The 23,847-nt window shown below is 41.1% G+C and overlaps 1 protein-coding gene across 1 annotated transcript; it reads left to right on the plus strand.

Moving 5' to 3' along the window:
• The first annotated feature begins 4,528 nt into the window (after positions 1-4,528).
• Positions 4,529-20,517, plus strand: LOC124862567 (GTPase IMAP family member 8-like). The gene is made up of 5 exons (XM_047356550.1): positions 4,529-4,674; positions 4,810-5,496; positions 13,784-14,494; positions 14,572-15,231; positions 18,108-20,517. The coding sequence occupies exons 1-5, from the start codon at positions 4,650-4,652 to the stop codon at positions 18,779-18,781; spliced, it is 2,757 nt and encodes a 918-aa protein (XP_047212506.1). The 5' UTR covers positions 4,529-4,649; the 3' UTR covers positions 18,782-20,517.
• The last annotated feature ends 3,330 nt before the right edge of the window (positions 20,518-23,847 follow it).

The following is a 23,847-nucleotide window of genomic DNA, read 5'->3' on the forward strand; positions in this document are numbered from 1 at the left end:
ATCAATAACTTCTTACAATTACAGTTGCAAGCTCTTTGGGGTATATCTGGTTCTATGAGGTTTGCATATTTGGAGAAAAGCTTAGTCTATTCTTCTTTGCAAAATACATCAAGCTCAGGGAGTCTGTAAGACATGCATTTGCGAACATTGATTTTCAAGTCATGCTACAGATACTTAATTGGATTTAGGTCTTGACTGGTCACATGATGTTGATCTATTTGATCAAAACTATTGTAGCTTTGACTGTATGTTTAGGGTCATTGTACTTCTGGAAGGTGAATCTTTACCTCTGTCTAAATTCTTTTGCAGCCTCTAACAGGTTTTCCTCCAGGATTGCACTGTTTTAGCTCCATCCAATATATCATGTGGCCAGCTTCTTTGTCCCTGTTGAAGAAAAGAATCCCTGCCACCACTTCTCAGAATGGGGATTGGGATTTTGGAGTTATGTACAGTGTAATTTTTTTTTGTGTTTTGCATTTAGGCCAAAACCAGAAGAACATCTGACCAGAGCACCTTCTTCCATATATTTGCTGTGTTTCCTATTGTTTGTGGCACACTAAATAGGGCTTTGCATGGCTTTCTTTCAACAATGGCTTTTTTTGCGGCTACTCTTATATAAAGGTCACATTTGTAGAGTGCACAACAGATATTTGTCCTCTTGAGCCACCTGAGCTAGGGATCTCTGCAGTTTCTCCTGAGAAACTATGGGGCTCTCGACTGTATGAAAAATAAACCTTGCCTGGCCTGTCAGTTTGGCTAAATAGCCATGTTTTGCTAGTAACACGTTTGCAGTTCTGCTATACTCTTTCCATTTTCCAATTTTTAACAAAAGCAGTACTTTCAGCAAAATACATTTATCGTATCACAGTCCTGGTACCTAAAGGTAAGCTGTTTTCTATAGGTGGCGAGTTATATTTTGGAATAGCTAAATGTCATAACTATACAAGAAAAAAATTGCACATCTTTTAGAAAAAATATTTTTGTTATTAATATTTTAACTTATAACTAAAGGCAGTAGACCAATTTTAAATGTGATGCATGGGAGCAGTGAGGTTTTTCCAGGTGTGCTGTGCTACAGTATCCTGTTCTCTATCATATCAGGTTAGCAGGCATGCAAAACAGATCAGTGAAGCTGTCCAGCCCTGAAGCTTCCTTACGTATTTGCAAATTTTCAAAGCCACCTATTTGCATGTTGCAAAGCTCTATAAGCCTACAGAGAGGAACAATCAGGACTAACACTACTCACACTGTTTTAGCTTTAAAGTTAACCAAACAATTGGAATATTACAGACTGTGCTTAAATCCAGTGCTGTGAAAAAACAATCTCAATTCAGCGTGTGGTGAGGCGAATTGGGAATTTTTTCAGCTGCTTTGCAACGTGAAGCAATAAAGGAAATGTACTTTTCAGTGACCTAACTTACCGAGGCCTTAGATGAACTCTATTCTTAATTTTATTTTACATTAACTTTTCTTACAATCATACAGCAACAGTCTCATTTCCCGCTTTGTTAAGAACATGCTATTAAGTTTGCTTTGATTAAATTCAATTCAATAACATTCACTCCAAAAACTGTTTGACTGTTTTACTTTACAGATTAAGGTTTGTGGTTACCAGTTTAGAAATCATAAAGATTTTCTTTCATCATAACTGACCAGCTGAAATGTAAATAGATGTTGAAGATCACTTTCAAATTGAATCTTTAATTAGTTACCAGCTTTATGAAAAAAACAAGCAGCTGCCTTACTTAGTAGAAACTGTATTTGTATTTTGAGTATTTAGAGACATGTGATGGTCAGTTCTGGGTGTCACAAGGAGCCCTGCTGTCATGAGTCTTGCCAAAGGTAATTTGATTACAAAAGTGAAGAACAAAGCATTAGTAGTAAAAAAATAACAATCATGTGTAATAGTGTGTGTCTTTAGTCCTGGTTGTTTGGTGTAGTCATTAACTGCAAGCATTAATAGTGATCTTATCAAATCACTCACAGTGTAAGAAGCACCAAACAGGAAACAGAACAATGATGAATTCCCTGTGGCAGTTTAAACACGTCTCTGGTAAAACTGTTATTATATGAGATACTGTAGGACATGTTAATCTTTTTAAAGTAAACCAAGACCACATTAAAGTCATTCTGTGACACAAAATGCTATAAGTTATCAAAAAAAACATGTTGCAATTGAAATAAATCAGATCAGTCAATAATGACTGGTCCATCACAGAAAATAACATGTTTAAGATGAAATCACTGGTAAAAAGGAGCACAAATCTGGAAAGCAAAACCATCTATGGCAAAGAAATTAAACTAAACTTTCATTAAAATACATTATGCCATCTTCTCTTGATTTATTGCATGACTCTCTGATTGAACAAGCATTGGCTGTTTTATTGTGTTTTAATTTAATTGTGATGAAAGTTATCATGGTATGTATTAGAGACATTTGATCAATATGACCACAATTTTCTATAATTAATTTATATGATTTTAAACTCACTGAGTTGAATGGAAAACACATTAAATCCACTTGTATTGTTTTTAAGTGTACAGTAGAAATGAAAACAACCTGACTTAACAGCCGTCTCATCACGGGGTGGGGAATGCATGCACACTCATGACTGCATGGCTTTTCTGTGAGTCAGTGCAACTTGATAATAAGATAGTAAAACTCATAAGATGATAAGACTCATAAGATACCTTACCTTGACTGACCTGTTATGTTAGATGGTGAGAATACCTGCTGATGGGTTTTCTATGTGCCTCACATTGAATGGTCAATGTTTTTCTAATTAAAGGCTGGAAGAAATATAAAAAAAAAGGAAAGACGTTAGACAGAACTTGAGGAAAATTGCAACTGAAACCAGATACACTATATTTCCAAAAGTATTCACTCACCTGCCTTGACTCGCATATTAACTCAGTTTGTAAGAAATCTTGGCAAAAAAATTAAGCCGCCTCACTTTAGAACCAATTACTTAATGAGTTTTCAACTGGTGCTTTTCTAACTTCATGTAGCAGGTGGCTGTGTTGCAAAAACAATACTTGTACAATACATTGCAAAAGTATTCGTACCCCTTGAAATTATTCTCATTAAGGTATATTTCAACCACAAACTTCTACATGTTATTTTTGTGATCTTGTGATACCTCAATGTAGTGCAAAATTAATGGAAATAAAATAAAACATGGTTTTCAATATTGTTTTACAATTAAAAATCTAAAAAGTGGAGGATTTGTATTCAGCCCAGATGAGTCAATACCTTCTAGAACCACCTTAGTCTGCAATCACAGCAGCAGCAATCTGCTGTGGATTTTGTCTATTCTTCATTGCTAAATAGTTCAAGCTCAGTCGGATTGGATGAAGAATATCTGTTCACATCAATTTTCAGGTTTTGCCACCTTTTCTCTGTTGGATTTAGGTCTTCACTTTGACTTGAAAATGGTAACACATCAATATTACTTGATCTGAACGGTTCTATTGTAGAGCTGGATAGGGCTTTGTCCTGCTGGAACATGAACTGTCTGTCTTTTGTTCCCTATAATTGCCCTGTATTTAGATCCATGCATTTTCCAGCCAACTTGGACCACCTTTTTTGTCCCTGCTGAGCAAAATAATCCCCACATGATGATACCGCCACCACCATGTTTCATTGTGGCAATGGTGTGTTCAGGATAATTTGCAGTGTTAGTGTTTTGCCACACGTAGCATTTTTCATGTAGGCCAGAAAGTTCAGTTTTGGTCTCATCTCACCAGAGTACCTTGTTCCACATGTCTTTTCTTGCCTAAATAGCTTGTGGCAAAATTCAAAAGAATGTCTTACGGCTACCTTTAAACAGTGCCTTTCTTCATGCTGCTCTTCCATAAGCATCAGGTTTATGGAGTGCATGGCTAATAGTTATCCTGTGAACAGTTTTCTCTCTGTAGCTCTTCAATCGTTACCGTGGGCCTCGTGACTGCTTCTGATTAGTGCTCTCTCCTTGCCTAGCATTTTTGTTAACATCTCCACTGGAAATTACTAATATTCTTCCATATCTCTGCTCAGAACTTTGCACACAAATCAATAAAACAGTCGCTTATCATTGCTTACATTTTTATGAGGTTATATGAGCTATTTACACTCAAAGGATTGACGCCCTGCAATGAACTTTACCCTGACCATTTGGCATCCCATTTTATCATAAAAACACTAAAAGAGCTTACTATACATTGAATGACACTCATAACAGGCTAGTGTGTACAATATTTGCTGAATGTACTGTCCTGTTGCTGATGTCTTTATGGAAAATATGTTTACAGCTCTACTAACCCACACCAGAACAACCCGGTTAAACTGGAAAAACAGCCCTGAAGACCAACAGAAAAAGCATTCTATGTAGCAATATTTTATTTTCCGAATCTCAAAATGATGATCTTGACAGGGATATAAGCAGATTTCTCACTTCTCGGACTCTTTAAATGACTTAAGCCTTGTCTGTTAAGAGGTGTGGCTGATTAATCATTTCAGACGGCCTTTGGACTGAAAATCTAAAAAAAACACACCCTTTTGTTGTCGCTCCTACAGAAGCAGCTTTTGCATTTTAGATGGAGAACACGGAAACCCAGATGAGGAATGCAAATGTATGACTGTTATTAAATCTAATGGCTAGAAATTTGAGATGGAAAACACCAAGTGCGAAGCGTGTAAGTTTGAATAACTAATTACTGATTATTTACTTTAGAACTAATTGTTTAGGAAACCAAAACTTCCTAGTTTATTTAAGTTCTGCATATTTCAAATGCTTTCTGATTATGAATTTTGTTGTTTTGCTTTGCTAGTGGATGGCTTGAGTACATCACAGATAAAGATTGTCCTTCTTGGAGGAAGGAACTGTGGGAAGAGCTCTCTGGGGAACTTGATCCTTGGCAAAGAGGAGTTTGCAACCAAAGAGACGACTACTTCTTCTCGGAGGCTGGGAGTGGTGGCCGGAGGTTGGCTCACAGTGGTGGAGACTCCTGGCTGGTGGTGCGACTCCAGTGCTCAGGAAACTTTAAATCTTGTGAAGAGGGAGATAATAACCAGCGTCTCATTGTGCTCACCGGGCCCTCATGTATTTCTGATCATAGTAAAGACAAGCTCAGTCTTTTCAGAGAGACGTCGGAGGGCCGTGGAGGAGCATGTGGGCCTGCTGGGCGACGGGGTGTGGGGTCACTGCATTGTCATCTTCACCTTTGCTTACAGGATTCAGCACATGCAAGCAGAAGAGTACGTGGAAAGAGGGGGGAAAGCCCTCCGTTGGCTTACTGAGAAGTGCGGTCAGAGGTGTCACAGCATTGTCCTAAATGATGACATAGATGTAACAGAGCTGCTAGTGAAGATACAGAAACTTGTTACAAGAAATGGAAGCAGAGTATTTGAGATGCAGGAAAACATTTTACAGGTGGCTGCAGAGGACAAGAGAGGAGTAGCCGAGAGGGCCCAGCTGAGGTTTTTAAGAATGAAACGTCAAAGATCTCTCATGCGAGGTGAGTCAAAGTCTCAAAAAGCATGTATTGAGTTTTAGGTTTAAATTCAGCTCTACTTTACATTGCTTTAGATGCCATGCAGCTGTTCATCTTATTCCTAACATGTTTTAACAGCCACACATTCATCTTTGTACCAAAGAAGTTTCCTGCATGCTTTAAATATGGATGAAGCTTGTACTGCCACAGTACGTCTTTTACAGCTACACAGCTGCTACCTCTTACCAATTTTCTGCTGGATATGTATCTGCTAGTTTTTTTCCATTGCATCGTTCAGCATTAAAGGGCTACCTTAGCTTATGTTCACTGTGGCAGCACATACAATGCAATTAGAGATGAAATGCAAAGTTCCTCTTAGGTGAACAAGTAAAGGGCAGGACCCAGCTGCCGATGCACAAGCTAAAAAATGTAGGAAACAGAGAATATTGGTTATTATGTAAATGTTTTATCTGATAAATCCGGGAATGCACAAGAGCCGGGCAGGAAACATCACATATGTTGTAAATATACTGTCTGCATGAACAAAACCTTACTTCACTACTCCATTACTGCAACCCTGTGCAAGCACAAAGTGCTTCAGAAGTAGTTCCTCAGTGTTCACAGTTGTTTCTTTTTATAAGCTCAAAGGGATATGTAAGTTGGTTAGTAACCTGTAGCTTAAACCCCAAGATCAGACAGACAACAGGAACCAAGATTGTTTATATTTGTTTGGTAAGTGACGTTTACAGACAAATCTATGAGGGCACAACACAATTAAATATCAGGAGTTCATTTTAAACCCTACACATGCTCTGTTTCGACATGACATTTATGTCATGAAAATCTTTAAGATCTAACAATGTTTAGTCTGTATTTCTTTTCATTGTACAATCTTAAAAAAACACTCAGAGGAGGAGGACATTGTCTTGATCTTTCTTGATAAATTGTCTGGTATTACACAGTTTGAAGACTGGAGTTCCTCTTTAGGCTGTTTTTCATTTATAGCCTAAAATAGCCCAATGGCCACAATGCTTTGAGCCCTAAAATAATGAACAGCATCATAATTCTAGAATTGCGCCGCTCAAGGTGGCAGCAGGTTGGAGTAGCTCTGTTACTTTTGATTCTGATTTATTCTTTTTTGGGAACTATTCCTCTTGTGGTGGATACAGTTGATTTTTTTTGGATGACTGTCCACTCCAGTGTCGGATGCTGTGCAGCTTGGAGGATTTTTCTTAATACTTTCTATTTTTGGACATTTGATATGATGCATTGCCATGGCAACGGGGTTGTTTCTTACAACCGGGAGCAGCTGATTAATATCTCAAAAGCTCAAATAATACTTCAGCTACAACCCCAAATCCCTGATGAGTTGAAAAGGAGACGCCATGGATGCAGAGCAGGAGCTAAGAGAAGAGAGAGAAGGAGGAAGTTCAAACCATCTCTTCCGTCGATTTTGATAGACAATGTGAGATCGTTGGGAAACCAGTTGGATGAACTCCAAGCCCTACAAAGGACCCAGCCAGAGTACCGGGCATGCAGTATCATGTGTTTTACTGAGACATGGCTGCAGGATCATATCCCTGACTCCAGCATCTCTCTGCCGGGCTTTTTAACCATATGAGCAGACAGAGATTTAAAGAGGAGCGGCAAATGTAAAGGAGGTGGACTGGCAGTACTTGTGAACAACAGATGGTGTCATCCAGGACATGTAACTGTGAAGTGTCATCTCTGCAGTCCAGATATTGAACTGTCGGCAGTAAGTTTTCGTCCATATTATTTACCCAGAGAGTTCACCAGTGTTATTTTGGCAACAGTTCCACCTTCGTTGTTGCTGACACTGCATGTGATGCTATCAGCTCGGTTGTTGCTAAGCTACAGACACAAAACCCCAATGCTTTTGTGGCAATTTCTGGTGATTTTTACCACGCTTCACTCTCTGCTACACTTCCAACGTTTCAACAGTTTGTCAGCTGCTCTACCAGAGAAAACAAAACATTGGATTTGTTTTATGCAAATGTCAAGGACTCATACATCTCTACAGCAAGACCTCCTCTAGGCAAATCAGATCACAATCTTGTTTTTCTCTGCTCGAAATATAAGCCCCTTGTTCAGAGGCAACCTGTAATAAAGAGGACTGTGAGGAAATGGTCACAGGAAGCTGAAGAAGCTCTGCAAGGTTGCTTTGAGGCTACAGACTGGGACGCACTGTGCCAGCCACATGGAGAGGACATCAATGCCATGACTGAGTGTGTAACCGACTATATAAACTTCTGTGTGGATAACATCATCCCCACCAGAACCGTGAAATGCTTCCCCAATAACAAACCTTGGATCACCAGTGACCTGAAGGACCTGCTTAACAAGAAAAAAAAAGCCTTCAGAGAGGGAGACAGAGAATTATTGAGGAGTATACAGAAGCAACTTAAAGTCAAGATAAGAGACAGCAAGGAGGTGTACAAGAAGAAGCTGGAGAGCAAGCTCCAGCAAAACAATATCAGAGATGTGTGGACAGGGATGAAGAAGATCACAGGCTTCAAGCAGAAGGATGATCAGACCGATGGAGGTCTGGACAGAGCCAATGAACTGAACGTATTCTTCAATAGGTTCAGTTCAGAAACAAGCTTCGCATCCTCCTCTCCTGCTCACAGCCAAACAGACATTCCATCTTCCTTTGACCCACAGGACCCACAGCTGTCCAGTAACACCTCACATTTTTTATCTTCCACCTCAGCCCTAGACCCTTCTGCTTCTACATGTTTGCCTTCAACCATATCAGAAGATGCTGATGCTTCCTTTGCTTCCCCCTTCCACCTGTGTGTCTCAAGAAGTCAGGTGAAGAGACAACTGGAGAGACTGAATAGGAATAAGGCTGCAGGTCCAGATCATGTCAGCCCTAGAGTCCTGAAGGCCTGTGCAGAGCAGCTCTGTGGGATTCTGCAGCACCTCTTCAACCTTAGCCTGGCCCAGAAGAAGGTTCCGGTGTTGTGGAAGACCTCCTGTCTTGTTCTGGTACCAAAGAAAGCTCACCCATCAGTCCTCAATGACTATAGACCTGTTACCCTGACATCTCACATCATGAAGGTCCTAGAGAGACTCCTGTTGGCCCACCTGAGTAAGCAAACAGTAAACCATCAGGAACCCCTTCAGTTTGCTTATCGCTGTGGAGTTGGAGTTGAAGATGCCATCATACGCCTGCTTCAACAAACCCACTGTCATCTGGACAAAGCCAGTAGCACTGTGAGGATCATGTTCTTTGATTTCTCCAGTGCATTTAATACAATCCAACCTGATTTGCTTTGCCAGAAACTCCAGAAGACTCAGGTGGAGGCCTCAACAATCTCCTGGATCAAAGACTACCTGACAAACAGACCACAGTTTGTGAGACTGAAGGGTTATGAGTCTAACCAGGTAGTCAGCAGCACAGGAGCACCACAGGGGACTGTACTCTCACCATTCCTTTTCACTCTGTACACCTCAGACTTCCAGTACAAGACAGACTCCTGTCATCTGCAGAAATACTCGGATGATTCTGCAGTCGTGGGGTGGATCAGAGATGGACAAGAAGCTGAGTACAGGAAGGTGGTGGACCGCTTTGTGGCATGGTGTGGAAACAATCATCTCATTTTGAACGTGACTAAAACAAAGGAGATGATTGTAGATTTTAAGAGAAACAGGAATAAGTCAAAAACTATTTCTATCATGGGAGAAGAAGTGGAGGTGGTGGAGGAGTATAAATACCTCGGTGTTCACCTGGACAACAGACTAGAGTGGAGATGCAACTGTGAAGCCATCTACAAGGGACAGAGCAGACTGTACTTCTTGAGGAAGCTTAGGTCCTTTGGTGTTTGCAGCAAGATGCTGCATATCTTCTATAAGTCTGTTGTGGAGAGTGTGATCTCTTCTACCATCATCTGTTGGGGAAGCAGCATCAGAGCCAGGGACTTAAAAAAGCTCAACAAGCTGATAAAAAAGGCTGGTTCTGTTCTGGGGACTCCTCTGGAACCTCTGGAGATCATTGTGGAAAGACGGATTCTTCATAAAATGAAGAACATTATGGAGAACCCTGAGCATCCTCTTCATGAGACTGTCCTACAACAACAGAGTGTCTTCAGTCAGAGGCTTCTTCAGATCTGCTGTAAGACGGAGCGCTACAGGAGATCCTTCCTGCCCACAGCAAGCTAACGTGCAGGTCGCACAGCGCATGCTCGCCGACCAGATACTGAGTGTGGAGCGGACCAACCCGGACTCCTTAGTAATCGTCGTTGGTGACTTTAACAAAGGTAATCTCACCCACGAACTCCCCAAATATAGACAGTTTATTAAATGTCCGACCAGAGAGGACAACATTCTGGATCACTGTTACACCACCATCAGAGACGCTTATCACGCCGTCCCACGTGCTGCACTGGGCCAATCCGACCACATCATGGTCCACCTGATTCCTGCATACAGGCAGAAACTAAAGCTCTGCAAACCTGTGGTGAGGACGACAAGGAAGTGGAGCAGTGAGGCTGTGGAGAATCTCCAGGCGTGTTTAGGCTGTACAGACTGGGATGTGTTCAGGACTACTACCAACAGTCTGGACGAGTACACAGAGGCTGTGACTTCCTACATCAGCTTCTGTGAGGACAGCTGTGTACCATCATGCACCAGGGTGAGTTACAACAACGACAAACCCTGGTTCACAGCTAAACTCAGAAGGTTAAGACTGGATAAGGAAGAGGCCTTCAGGAGTGGGGACAAAGACATATACAGAGAGGCGAAGTACAAGTTTGGCAAGGCAGTGAAAGAGGCCAAACGACTGTACTCTGAGAAGCTCCAAAACCAGTTCTCAGCCAACGACTCTGCGTCTGTCTGGAAAGGGCTCAAGCAAATCACCAACTACAAGCCGAAAGCCCCCCACTCCATCAACGACCGACGCCTCGCCAACGACCTGAACGAGTTCTACTGCCGCTTTGAAAGACAAAGGGACAGTCCTGCAACCATCCCCCACGACGCCCCCCAACAGCTGCAGCCATAATCCACCACCCCCATCTCTCCAACCTCAAGAGGGGCCTTGGCACCTCCAACCCCCACCCTGAAGTTCCCCCCCACCAGCCCCCTACCCACGCCGAGGACGGCTCTTTCCATCCAGGAGAGGGACGTCAACAAACTCTTCAGGAGACAGAACCCCCGGAAAGCTGCTGGTCCGGATTCTGTCTCACCAGCCAGCCTGAAGCATTGCGCTGATCAGCTGTCTCCAGTCTTCACAGACATTTTTAACACCTCACTGGAGACATGTCATGTGCCAGCCTGCTTCAAGTCCTCCACCATCGTCCCTGTCCCCAAGAAGCCAAGGACCACAGGGCTTAATGACTTCAGACCCATCGCCCTGACCTCTGTGATGATGAAGTCCTTTGAGCGCCTTGTGCTCTCACACCTAAAAGGCATCACCGACCCCCTCCTGGACCCCCTGCAGTTTGCCTACAGAGCCAACAGGTCTGTAGACGATGCAGTCAACCTAGCCCTTCACTTCATCCTCCGGCACCTGGACTCCACAGGAACCTATGCCAGGATCCTGTTTGTGGATTTCAGCTCTGCCTTCAACACCATCGTCCCAGTTCTGCTACAGGAGAAGCTCTCCCAGCTGAGTGTGCCCGACTCCACCTGCAGGTGGATCACTGACTTCCTGTCTGACAGGAAGCAGCGCGTGAGGCTGGGGAAGCACGTCTCTGACTCCCTGACCATCAGCACCGGTTCCCCCCAAGGCTGTGTTCTCTCTCCTCTGCTCTTCTCCCTGTACACCAACAGCTGCACCTCCAGTTACCAGTCTGTCAAGCTTCTGAAGTTTGCGGACGACACCACCTTGATCGGACTCATCTCTGATGGTGACGAGTCTGTGTACAGATGGGAGGTGGACCATCTGTTGGACTGGTGCAGCCAGAACAACCTTGAGCTCAACGCTCTAAAGACAGTGGAGATGGTTGTGGACTTCAGGCAGAACCCAGCCCCACCTGCCCCCATCACCATCTGTGACTCCACAATTGACACTGTGGAATCTTTCCGCTTCCTGGGAACCATCATCTCCCAGGATCTCAAGTGGGAGCCAAACATCAGCTCCCTCATCAAGAAAGCCCAGCAGAGGATCTTCTTCCTGCGGCAGCTGAAGAAATTCAACCTGCCAAAGACTATGATGGTGCACTTCTACACAGCCATCATTGAGACCATCCTCACCTCCTCCATCACCATCTGGTACGCCGCTGCTACAGCCAAGGATAAGGGCAGGCTGCAGCGTGTCATTCGGTCTGCTGAGAAGGTGATTGGCTGCAGTCTACTGTCGCTCCAGGAACTGTACACCTCCAGGACCCTGAAGCGGGCAGGGAAGATTCTGGCTGATCCCTCCCACCCCGGTCACAGACTCTTTGAGACTCTCCCCTCTGGCAGGAGGCTGCGGTCCATCCGGACCAAAACCTCACGCCACAAGAACAGTTTTTTCCCATCTGCCACCAGCCTTGTTAACAAAGCCCGGAAACCACCCTGACAAGGTCTGGAATCGGCCCTTCTCCACAATCTTCCTCAGGGTCCGGTCACCTCTTCTCGTTGTGCAGCGTTTTCTGCCACACTTTTTCCTTCCCACAGACTTCCCACTGAGGTGCCTTGATACAGCACTCTGGGAACAGCCTATTCGTTCAGAAATGTCTTTCTGTGTCTTACCCTCTTGCTTGAGGGTGTCAATAGTGGCCTTCTGGACAGCAGTCAGGTCGGCAGTCTTACCCATGATTGGGGTTTTGAGTGATGAACCAGGCTGGGAGTTTTAAAGGCCTCAGGAATCTTTTGCAGGTGTTTAGAGTTAACTCGTTGATTCAGATGATTAGGTTCATAGCTCGTTTAGAGACCCTTTTAATGATATGCTAATTTTGTGAGATAGGAATTTTGGGTTTTTATGAGCTGTATGCCAAAATCATCCGTATTAAGACAATAAAAGACCTGAAATATTTCAGTTAGTGTGCAATGAATCTAAAATATATGAATGTTAAATTTTTATCATGACATTATGGAAAATAATGAACTTTGTCACAATATGCTAATATTTTGAGAAGGACCTGTATATTTATATTATATTGTAGATATGTTTATACTGTTTAATTTGTATTGTATTGCACCGACTACGCCAAAACAAATTCCTTGTATGTCCAAAAACGTACTTGGCAATAAAGCTTTTCTGATTCTGATTCTGATTCTGATCAGCATCTACAACGGCTCTTTGAGGAAACCTTCATAATATGAGCTACAACAACATTTAATTTCCCTTTGGGATTAATAAAGTATTTTTGAATTGAATTGAATATGGCGTGTAGAAAAATGTTTAGGATGAAATATTTTACAAAACAGAAAGATTTTTCAGAGACATGTTTTTTTACTTTATCCCTGGTGGTATCACACCTTAGGCCTATTTTCATTAGCATCAATTGGTGTCCTTCTCGAATGTTTATTTACACTCTAAAGCTGTCTTCAGCATGCCAGTGCATTTGCTATTCTAAGTTTTGTCTAATAGAAAACATACTGATTGCTCCAATGCAAAGTTTACATACTTGCTATTGGAGCATTAATGTCCACTTTAGAACATTTGTTGGGGTTAGCTGACATCTTGTTCAAGCTAATGTATGTTTATTTTTTTCACTCAGTTTACCAACCAGATTGTTTTTTTTTTCTCTGTCATGAAAAATATGCAAACATAACAGCTGAATCTCGTTTGGGAGCACATATCCAGAAAGGCAAGAAGTAAATTTTCAATAATCATAACATATGAGTTAAGAGTAATTCTTCTGCTGCTGATGAGTGAGACCAGTCAATTCAGAATGCTGGGCATTTCACCTGTAAAGTCAAAACAACACAGGTGTGTTTAGCTAATGCTAAAGTTTAGCTCTGCAGATATTTTTAGTCCATTTAGATTCAACAAAATGTCCAAAACAGAAGACCTAAAACTATAGTATAAGGCTGCACCATGCAGCCAACTTCCATACTTTGATTTCTCCAAATCCTACGCACATGTAGTAGTTAATTTGTATTGTGGATTTATTGTGAGAAAGAATGTTCTGCATTATTTCTTCTTAAAGCCTTTAAAAGGTATACTACCTTGTTGTTGGCTTTTTCTTTACAATGTGTACACAAATGTAAGAATGCCATTTATATTCTAGCTTCTTTAAAGAAGGCAAATATCTTAAACATTTTTTAATATTCCTTTGACTTCCCCTGACTTAAAATTACATATTTTAAGCAAAAAAAAAAAAAAATAATTAACTTTACTCTCTGCTTGTTTTTGTGCTCATAGGAAAGTTAAGGCCAGTCACTACCATCCGTCTTGTGCTGCTTGGAGCGAAGGGTTCAGGAAAGACTTCAGCGCTGAACACCATCCTGGGCAGAGAGGACAGGCAGAGACCTGGCAGAACAGCTCAGTGTTCAGTTGGAGAAGGTGTGGTGTTTGGAAGACAGGTGACCATTGTGGACACACCAGGGTGGTGGATGAACTACTTCTGCAACGAGACTCCCCTCTTCGATCAGAGGGAGATGGTGCTTAGCCTGTCTCTCTGTCCTCCGGGGCCTCATGTCTTTCTGCTGGTGATTCGTGTGGACCGAGCTTTCACAGAGACTTACAGAAGAGCAGCACAGGAACACCTTGAGCTCATCAGTGAGCAAATCTGGAGTCATGCAATACTGCTGTTCAGTTTCGGGGACTGGCTGGGGGGCACTACAACTGAGCAGTTCATTGAGAGTGAGGGGGAGCCTCTGCAGTGGCTTGTTGAGAAATGTTCCAACAGGTATCATGTTTTGAACAATAAAACTAAAGGAGATGGATTCCAAGTCAGAGAACTGATTGGGAAGATTGAGGAAGCGATGTCTGGCTGCAACAGAAGCTGGCATTATGAAATAGAGGGGAAAGAATTGGATGAGATGAAAAGGAGGATGAAAGAAGAGACAGAGAGAGCCAACGCACGACTGATGAGAAAGGAGAAACAAAGACTGGTGGAAAAGTCTGAACTGGGTGAGTTGTATACACCTGTGTAACATTTGGTGCATTATTTGTTGAAATGTTTAATATATACAACTTTACATTGACAGAGAAGGTGACCCCTCTGCATGAGCTGAGAATAATATTGGTTGGTGGCAGGAAAGGTGGCAAAAGCTCATGTGGAAACACCATCCTCAGCAGAGAATGTTTTGCCACAAACAGCCAAACTGTCTCCTGCAGTGAAAATCAATGCAAAATCAAAGGCAAGACAGTTTCTGTACTGGACACTCCAGGATGCTTCCCTGTAAGCTCAGAATTCTTGAGGACTTCTTCGGTTGTCCTCCTGGTTGTCAATGTGAGCACCTCATTCACGGATCTCCACCGAGAAGCCATTGAGAAACATCTGGATGGTGGGAGAAGCCAGCTGTGGAAAAGAGCGATGGTGTTGTTCAGCTACGGCGACTGGCTGGGAGACACAAGCATCGAACAACGCATTGAGAGTGAAGGAGAGCCACTGCAGAGGCTTGTAGAGCAGTGTGGGAACAGGTACCATGTTATGGACAATAAGAACCAGGGAGATGGAGCTCAGGTCATGGAGCTTATTGAACTGGTGGAGGAGATGTTGGCCACACAAAGGTTGGCTGATCTTTATAATGGTAACCACATGTGGAAAAGGGTTTGTTCAGCACAGGAACGGCAGACTGATGCAATCCTGTGTAAAAGGAACCTACAGAAGCAGATCCACAGAAGACACCGGCTTTCTCTTGACTGTAAGTAAACCTCATGAGCTTATGTTTTTTTCTATCACAGGCAAATACAGGCAATTACCTGGGTTCCCAAGACAGCAGGGGGACAATAGAACATAGATATAAATATTTACGAATACATTTTGGATATCTTGTCTGAAATTGATTTCAGATTTTCTTAAATAAACAAAAAGTAAAAAGAAGATTTTAGTTGTCAAAAATATGATTTTCTTCTGGTAATGAACTATTTCAGTTGGGGAAGTTCAGCTGATAGCTGAGTACAATCAGATGTAAAAAAAAAAAGTTATTTGTCCACAGAAGAAGGATATTTCAATGACCCAAAAAGTTGATTGTAGATTAAAGAGGTTTCCAAGCTACCGCACCCTGTTTTCAATTGAACGCCTAGGAGCCACTACCGGAACGTTCCCCAGAAGCGACCACACTGTTTACAACACTTTCTCTTAAAGGAATGACTCTCAAACTGTACCATACATTTAAACCATAGAAAAGAATCAGTGATTGCATGATCCAAACAAAACTTAAAGCAGCATCAGATCAACTCGGACCTCAGCAGACTGTTAAATATACATGTAAGTCTGTGCACTACAAAACACCTCTGACCACAAACCCAACTTAAATTTAAAGAACTATTCCAAAATTCTAAACAGTTTCATAGATTTGTTTCATTAAACTGAGGTTCTTACTCACGGGTGTGTGTCTACCCTTCTCTCCATGCATCGACTCTAACAAAGGATGCACACCTGCACTAAAACCCAATCAGTGCCAGTAAGCCACATGGAAAGCACCCTGCTGTCTAAACCAGGTAAATCAAATGAATCAAATAGGATACAAACAAAAAGAAAACAAAACAAACAGTTTTAGGTAGTTCTGCCATTTGTACCTCTCACTTGAGCTCCTGGTAAACCCAAGAAGGTCACTCCAGTCTTTCGTTGTAGTCTTCTTATAGTTGATCTTCTATCGGGATGAGGACAACGAGGCGTCTCACATCCCTGTGCAGGATGGTGATAGGTATCTATAGTCTCTTATGACCATTTATAGTTTTGGGGCTGGAGACTGGGTAACTTGGGAACACTTTTATGTTCGCATCTCTGACAGTACCTTTCTTCTCTAGAAAAACGTTCACCACTCTGCCTAGTTTATACTGACTCTTTAGCATATTTTGATCAGCAACCCAAACTACGCCTCTGACAGCAATGTTTCGCTCTTTAGTGTGCCATTTACCATTTTGTCGCTACTTCTACAAGTGCAAGTTAAAATGTTACCATGCAAAAGAAAGCCAGATATTAACAACACCAAGAAAAGTGTCCAGCGTCTCTGGGCCCGGGCTAATAAAATGGACTGACACAAAGTGAAAAAGTGTGCTGTGGTCAGTTGAGTTCACATTTCAAAGTCCAAAGGACTTCTTGTCCTCTGGGCCAAAGAGAAAAGGGACTATGCGGATTGTTATCAGCGCAAGATCAAAAGCCAGCACCTGTGATGGTATGGAGGTGCTTTAGTGCCCATGGCATGGGTAACTTGCACATCTGTGAAAGCACCATTAATGCTGAAAGGTACATACAGTTTTTGGAGCAATATATGCTGTCATCCAAAAACCTCTTTTTCAGGGACGTCCCTGCTTATTTCAGCAAGACGATGCCAAACCAGTGTGGCTTCGTAGTAAAAGAGTCCAGGAACTAGACTGGCCTGCCTACAGTCCAGACCTGTCTCCCATTGAAAATGTGTGGCGCATTAAGAAGCGCAAAATACGACAACAGAGACCCCAGACTGTTGAGCAACTGAAGTTGTACATCAGGCAAGAATGGAAAAGAATTCCAGCTACAAGGCTTCAGCAGTTAGAGTCCTCAGTTCCCAAACGCTTATGGAGTGTTGTTAAAAGGAAAGTTGATGTAACACAGTGGTGAACATGCCCCTGTCCCAGCTTTGTTGGAACATGTTGGAAGCATCAAAATCAAAATGAGTGAATATTTGCAAAAAAAAAGAAAGAACATAAAGTTTATCTGTTTAAACATTAAACATCTTGTCTTTGTAGTGTATTCAGTTGCATATAGGTTGAACAGGATTCACAAATTTATGTTTTACACATTGTCCCGACTTTATTGGAATCAAAGGTATTTTTCAGAACGTTTTCAGCTTTGAGTGAAAAATTATTTAACCAATTTCATCATCCTGAAATTTTAATTCTTCTTTTCCTAGTATAGCATAAGAGGAATTACATTTTCTTTTTCTTTTACCATAAAAAGATTAAGGTAAGCATACTTGTTGTCTGGCAATTTTTTGTTGTAATATTTTTATTAAATAGGTAAAGGCTCATTTTTATTAGTATAGTGTTGTAACTAAAGCTGACAACAAAGCTGAAATAATTTATTATTATTATTTCTAAATTAGCTGAAAAAGATCATTCATATAAAGAGAAACTTTGAGACATTGGCAGGCATTCAGAAAAATCTATTTTTAGCATAACACTTCGAGGAAATAAAATCATTCCTATTTTGGAGATTCTGGCACGCCAACTGTGTGGAATAATAGGTTGTTGATGTAAAAGGTCCAGCAAGAACATTTTGAAGTGGCCTGGAGAAAAACAGTTGTTATAAGTGCAAACTTTTCATCAGGTTTTCTTGTCAAATACAAGGACCTTTTTGGGACGTCTACACTAACTGTCATGTTGAGGTGCACACAGCTAAGCAGAGGATTTACACAGGAAGAAAACACAGTAAATTCTAGCTAATATCCATTATTAGTAATATGTAACAGATCACATGAGGCCTCTGGTGTAGTTGGTGAAGTCTATAAATCAGAGATAAGCAGATTTATTTCCTATGATGACTGGAAAAAGCTGACAGAGCATGTTGCACTCATAAAATCACATTATATATTTTCAGTGGCAGTATCTACAACTTCCACGTCTTCTCCAGAGGAATTAAACTCCACACAGCAGGTGGCTTTACCAGCAAGAAGAGCGAGAAGACAATCTGGACAGATGAGTTTGGACAGCAACAGCTTAGTGTTCCTGTCTGTGCTCAAACAAGGACGGAGCTGGTCATCAATAGATTTACCTTTAATGTTCCCTTCTCCGCACAGCCTCGTACTCTCACCTAAAGGTCAAACAATGTTTCTGGTTTCATGTCAGAGTCAGCCCAGCATTCCCTCAAAGGAAGATTTCATTGGCGTCCATTCTCTCTGTCTACCTGCTCTGAGAGAGCGCAGTCTCCGCAGGATTTCTGAGTCTGGAGGCCGGCAGGCTGTAATCGATCAGTGGGGCCACAGCAGCCTCAACGAGCTGGAAGCCTTCATTGACTCTTACTTTGAGATGGTGTGGGAGCAAACCATGGGGTCATCTCAGCCCTCTGAATCTGATCCTCCCACCACAGCGCAGGATGCTGTTGTAAGTGATGTTGGAGAAGAGCAACTGCTATCATCCATTGACAGGAAGCTTTCAAGGCTGGAGCTCCTGGAGGAGATCTGGAAGGATTTGGCAGAACTGAAGCAGAATATGGAGTTCAGCTGGGGGACCATACAGGAACTCAGAGACAAATGTGAAAAGCACTTTGATTAGAAAATGTGTGACATAGATATAAATAACTGTAATTTTATGGAAATGTATTGAATGCATATTTAAGAAAAAAAGAAGTGATGAAAGTGCATTATTTTTCCACAAGATGGCGCTGTTGTCCAGCATACATTTTATTTTGAAAGCCTGCTGATCTGCGCAACCACGACTTTAACACAAAATATTAGATTTATTGATTTTGTAGACAGGACAGGAGCTGTTTTGTGACTGAAAAAACTAGCTACAAAGTGGTTGTGTGTCCTGAAAATGTGAGTCGCTTACACACATCTGAAAAATGTGTTGCTTTTCTGAGACTTGCTCAGTTTCTTTCGTCTTATTGAAACTTTCAGAAAAGTGTTGAGGTTCTGTTGATTCTTTAACATGGAGCTAATCAATCAGGGAAGGATATGTTTGAAAGGTCTTTTTGCTTGGCAACATATCTGATTTGGGGAAATTACTCAGAGCTATTTAAGGGACAACCTGGAATTTTCTTAAAGTTAAGGAAAATTGTTTCTGTACGTAATATAAGACATTAGAAAATGACATAATACCGTCTTACAAAGCCTTTCAGCCATAACTTTCAGTGAAGCTGAGAGGTTTTTTTGTACAGAAGAAGCAGTTGGGAAGGAGGCAGAAAGGAAGTTTTTGTTTGTCTCAGAAGAAACTTGAGTTTTCAGCACTTTAAAACGAATAAACGTCCTATAACAACAATTGCGGACTTCTATAACTGTTAAAATGCCTTATTGATTTTGTGTTGGAGGGAAATTGCAAAGATCAACTGTTCATGACATCATGCATCACTGGCAATATTTTAACTGACATTTGTACCAATACCAGTACTACAGCTGCATTGTAATTATTTTGAATATTATTGAAAAGTTATTTTATTTAGTTAATTCATTTAATAAAGTGAAACTAATCTATAATTGAAACACACATGGATCACATGCATTTTGATTGTGGCTTACAGCTGACGAAAACCTAAAATGTAGTTTCTTCAGAAACTAAATTATTATATAAAACCAAAAAAGGGATTTTTAATATATATATGTAGGCCTACTGAAAAGTATATCCATGTACTGTGCAAAATATATGCAGTCAATACTTCCTCCAGACTTTGGGAATATGAAGAGAGGGCTGACTGCGCAACAGTACAGTCCCCCTTCTCCTCAGGTAAGACATTTCTAACTTTGTGTCTGAGTGAATACAAGAGTTGCAGCCCATGTCCTGAATGCGTGTGTGTGTGTGTGTGTGTGTGTGTGTGTGTGTGTGTGTGGTGGCCCTTAAGGTACTGACTCCAGCTGCAGTCCATGTCCTGTGAATCTGCCCCATATCCTTGAATGGATTTTGCTGACAATACTGACAAGGCTTCTTTCCGGTGGCTCATGCATCTTTTTTGTTCACAACTTTTCTTCAACTAAACTTTCCATTAATATGAAAACAGCACTCGGTGAACGGCCAGCTTCTTTAGCTTCCCTTTTGTATTAGTCTTATGTAATAGTTTAATTTTGTGACAAACTGAATTTGACATTTACATTAGCTGTAAGCCATAATCATAAAAATTACAGAAAGAAGAAAATCAAATATATTGCTCTGTGTGCAATACATCTACATTATATATTAGTGTCTTGTTTTGAATTTAATTACTGAAATAATTATGTTTTTGGTCTTCAAATTTACTGAGGTGCACATGTTTACAATTACTGAAAATACTAAAGTAAAACAAAATTTTTTGCAGATTAGTTCACTTGTCATTGCAGTTTGAATATTTTTGTTTTGCACATCTGGGATGCAGTTCATGACAAAAAGACCTGCAGGAAAAACAGTGGTGCTACTATTTGAATCAAATTTAGATGATGCTTGTGACAGTGGCTATGAAGGTGGTTCAGAAGGACTGGGATGTACCAGATATAGTGATAGTGGAGCTGGAGATCCTAAAGTCACCAAGATGCTGTGGAAGATGAGGATTTAAAACCTGGCTGGCTGAGATCAAGGGCAAAAGAAAGATATATTTGAAAGATCGAAAAGCAAGTTTCAATACGGAACCTTCGTTTTTGTGTTCATTTACTATGCTAATGATACACGAAAGGGCTAGAAACCCTTCATAAAATGATTCTATTCATAATAAAGGGGTATTTGTAGCCATTTTTGACAGTAACGCACAGTGCTGTCCATATTTTTCTCTGGCTGAGATGGAATTTTGTTGAGCAGCCATTAGAACCTCAAAAAGATCTATGAGTCTGACAATGGTTATAAACAGGATTATGTTTTAGCCCAGTGTGTTTCTTTTCTGTTGAAAACATGTGTGAGAAAACAGTTTAAAGTTTTTTTTTTTCCTCTTATTAAAGGCTTTCAAGTGTGTCACACACAGAAACACACTTCAGCAGAAAACCCAATCTAAAGGGACTCTGATGTAAACGGTCCACTGCTCTCACGGCCGTTTTACCTCTAATACACATTTAAAGCAACACTAAGAGGCAGGAGATAGTTTTATTAGCTGATTTATTATGTCTGATGCTGTTTTTTTTATCTCCTGCTAATAAAAAAAAACCGCTGAAATGATTAACACTGGGTTGCCAGTATATTTATTAAAGTTATATAAGGCAACTTTGCCAGGTAATGGAATTACAGCAACATTGGGCATTTGAAACAAACAAAAGTGATGTCCGTGAGTTACTGAACACAACATTTCTGTATGGTGATAGTGCGTAGGTATGACTCATTCCAGTTCAGGAGGTTTCTTTATGGGCTCCTTACTGGACAGAGAGGCAAGTGAATACCTCTATAGAAAGAAAGAACAAAGGGAGAACATAAAGTAAGCCAGCAGCCTCATGTAATAACATCATAACTACTGAGATACTGTAGCTCACAGAAACCCAAGGCACTCTAACAAAAAGCTTTATCTAAATGGACAATTTCAGGCTTATTCTTGGAAGTAAACTGGGTGTATGGAAAAAAAACAAACAAAGAAACAAACAAAAGAAAACCTCAAAGAAAGGAACTGGAATAAAGTTGACAGATTTACAGTGCCAGCCACATTCATTGGCACCCAGTCAGCCTTAAGTTTGAGTACATGGAGAAAACATACACCATAGTTTTTTTTTTTAACAAAATCACCAGTTGCCAAAATTATTACGTCCCTGCTGGTAACAGGACAACCTCCTTTTGCCAACGGGACAGCCATTATTCTTCTTTAACATTTTTTTTTAAGGTTGAATGACCGAAAGATAGAGAGAGGTCTTTGACCATTCCTCTTTAAACTATCCCTAGAATCATCCTGGGTCTTCTTTTATGCTCATTCTCTTCAGCTCACTCAACAGGTTTTCCATACGATTTAAGTCTGGAGACTGAGATGACTATGAGAGAATGTTAATTGTCTGTCTGGTGAACATTACTGTTGATTTGGAATCTCTTAACTCTGGCAATGTTTCAATATGTTAGTAGGTTAATTTATTTATAGGCTTTATTTCACTATTTAAGTTTGGATCTGAGTTCATGAGGTGGCTGCAAGGTGGCGCAGTTGGTACCACTGTTGCCTCGCAGCGAGAAGGTCTTTCTGCATGGAGTTTGCATGTTGTCCCCGTGGATGCATGTGTTCTCTCCAGGTACTCTGGCTTCCTCCCACAGTCCAAAACCATGACTGTTAGGTTAATTGGTCTCTCTAAATTGTCCTGAAGTGTGAATGGGTGTGTGTGTGGTTGTTTGCCTCTGTGTTGCCGTGCGATGGACTGGCGACCTGTCCAAGGTGTACCTCGCCCCTCGCTCGTGTACCGCTGGAGATAATCACCAGCTCCCCTGCGATCCTATAAGGAAGAAGCGGGTATAGAAAATGGATGGATGGATATCTGTTGCCAAATAGTTGGATTTTTTTCACAGTATGAAATTTTGCTCATGCAGTAAAAGGTTTAATTTAGTTAAGGCTTTTTTTCATCTTCATCTGGTGCCAACAACAAGCAGACACCAAGAGATAAAATGGGGTACACATTTTTTTAACCTAAAATAGCATTAATAATCTTGATACCTATGCTCATATTGAAGGTATTCCTTCACGGAGTCACAGAAAGAGTGACATGTAATACTGATTAAACTCACTGGCTTCACCTCAACGTGAAACAGGATGTTCAGGCAGCCAACTTTTCTGTTCTTATATTTACCTTTCCATTTCAGTCTAATTGCATTTGCATTACTATATGAGCTTTGGTTTTTTAACTAAATTGAATTGCATCATAGATTAGAAAATATGTAAATGTACACCATGTTTGTTTTGCACGTTGGGAGATGTGTCTGAGGCAGGTTTAGACAACTGAGCAGATTTGTTTGATTTGATAATGTGAGCAGCATTTCAGATTAGAGGATATTGGTCAAAGAGCTTTGAATGATTGCAATTGTACCATGCCATCTGCTGTGAAAACTTTGAATAGATGAGACATTAACCTCTGAAAATATAACTGTAAATAAACAAACAAAAAAGTTGGAATGCCAATTGTTCCAAATATGAAGTAACAAAGTCCTAACTGTTTGAACCCTAAATTTGTCTGACTTTCAATGAGCTTATGGTCTGAAGCTCAGATTTCAGATTGTTGCTGTATACAGCCTTATACTATTCTGGCAACAATTTGTTTTGTCAGATCAAAACTTCCAAAGGACTTTGATGAAAAAGGAATCTCAGCTATGATGTTGGAGGAAAAGGATGTTGACATTTGAAGAATTAATTTACTGAAAACATAAACAGGTTGCTTGTCTGCAGACATGTTCTCTATCTTTCATCTTTGTGGTTTTTCTTTTGCATTATACCTCTTTGGATATCATGAGTATCTCAGTGCTCTCTCCCTGCTGTCTTATCATCCATCTTGCTCTAATGTCGGCATGTCATTCCTCCATTCTACTCTCCTGCCACTCATTCGCTCTCCCCCCTTTCTTTCGTCACCACTCCATTCTCTCAGCAGAGCTCCATCTCGCGGTCTCCTCTCATTCCCGTCAAATCAAATCGTGAGCGCCCAGATCCCCCCTTCTACACAACACCAACCAACTCCCCCACCCGCTCATTACAGGAGGGATGTAAAAGACAGGGG

The sequence above is a fragment of the Girardinichthys multiradiatus genome, chromosome X (assembly GCF_021462225.1).
Source record: "Girardinichthys multiradiatus isolate DD_20200921_A chromosome X, DD_fGirMul_XY1, whole genome shotgun sequence".
In the NCBI taxonomy this organism is placed as follows: domain Eukaryota; kingdom Metazoa; phylum Chordata; class Actinopteri; order Cyprinodontiformes; family Goodeidae; genus Girardinichthys; species Girardinichthys multiradiatus.

What these genes read in the sequence shown, in the direction of transcription:
- LOC124862567 (XM_047356550.1), top strand. Translation starts at nt 4,650, where the DNA reads ATGGAAAACACCAAGTGCGAAGCGT. An exon ending in TCAAAGATCTCTCATGCGAG is followed by an intron (nt 5,497 to 13,783) that starts GTGAGTCAAAGT and finishes TTGTGCTCATAG; the next exon opens with GAAAGTTAAGGCCAGTCACT. An exon ending in ACACCGGCTTTCTCTTGACT is followed by an intron (nt 15,232 to 18,107) that starts GTAAGTAAACCT and finishes ATATATTTTCAG; the next exon opens with TGGCAGTATCTACAACTTCC.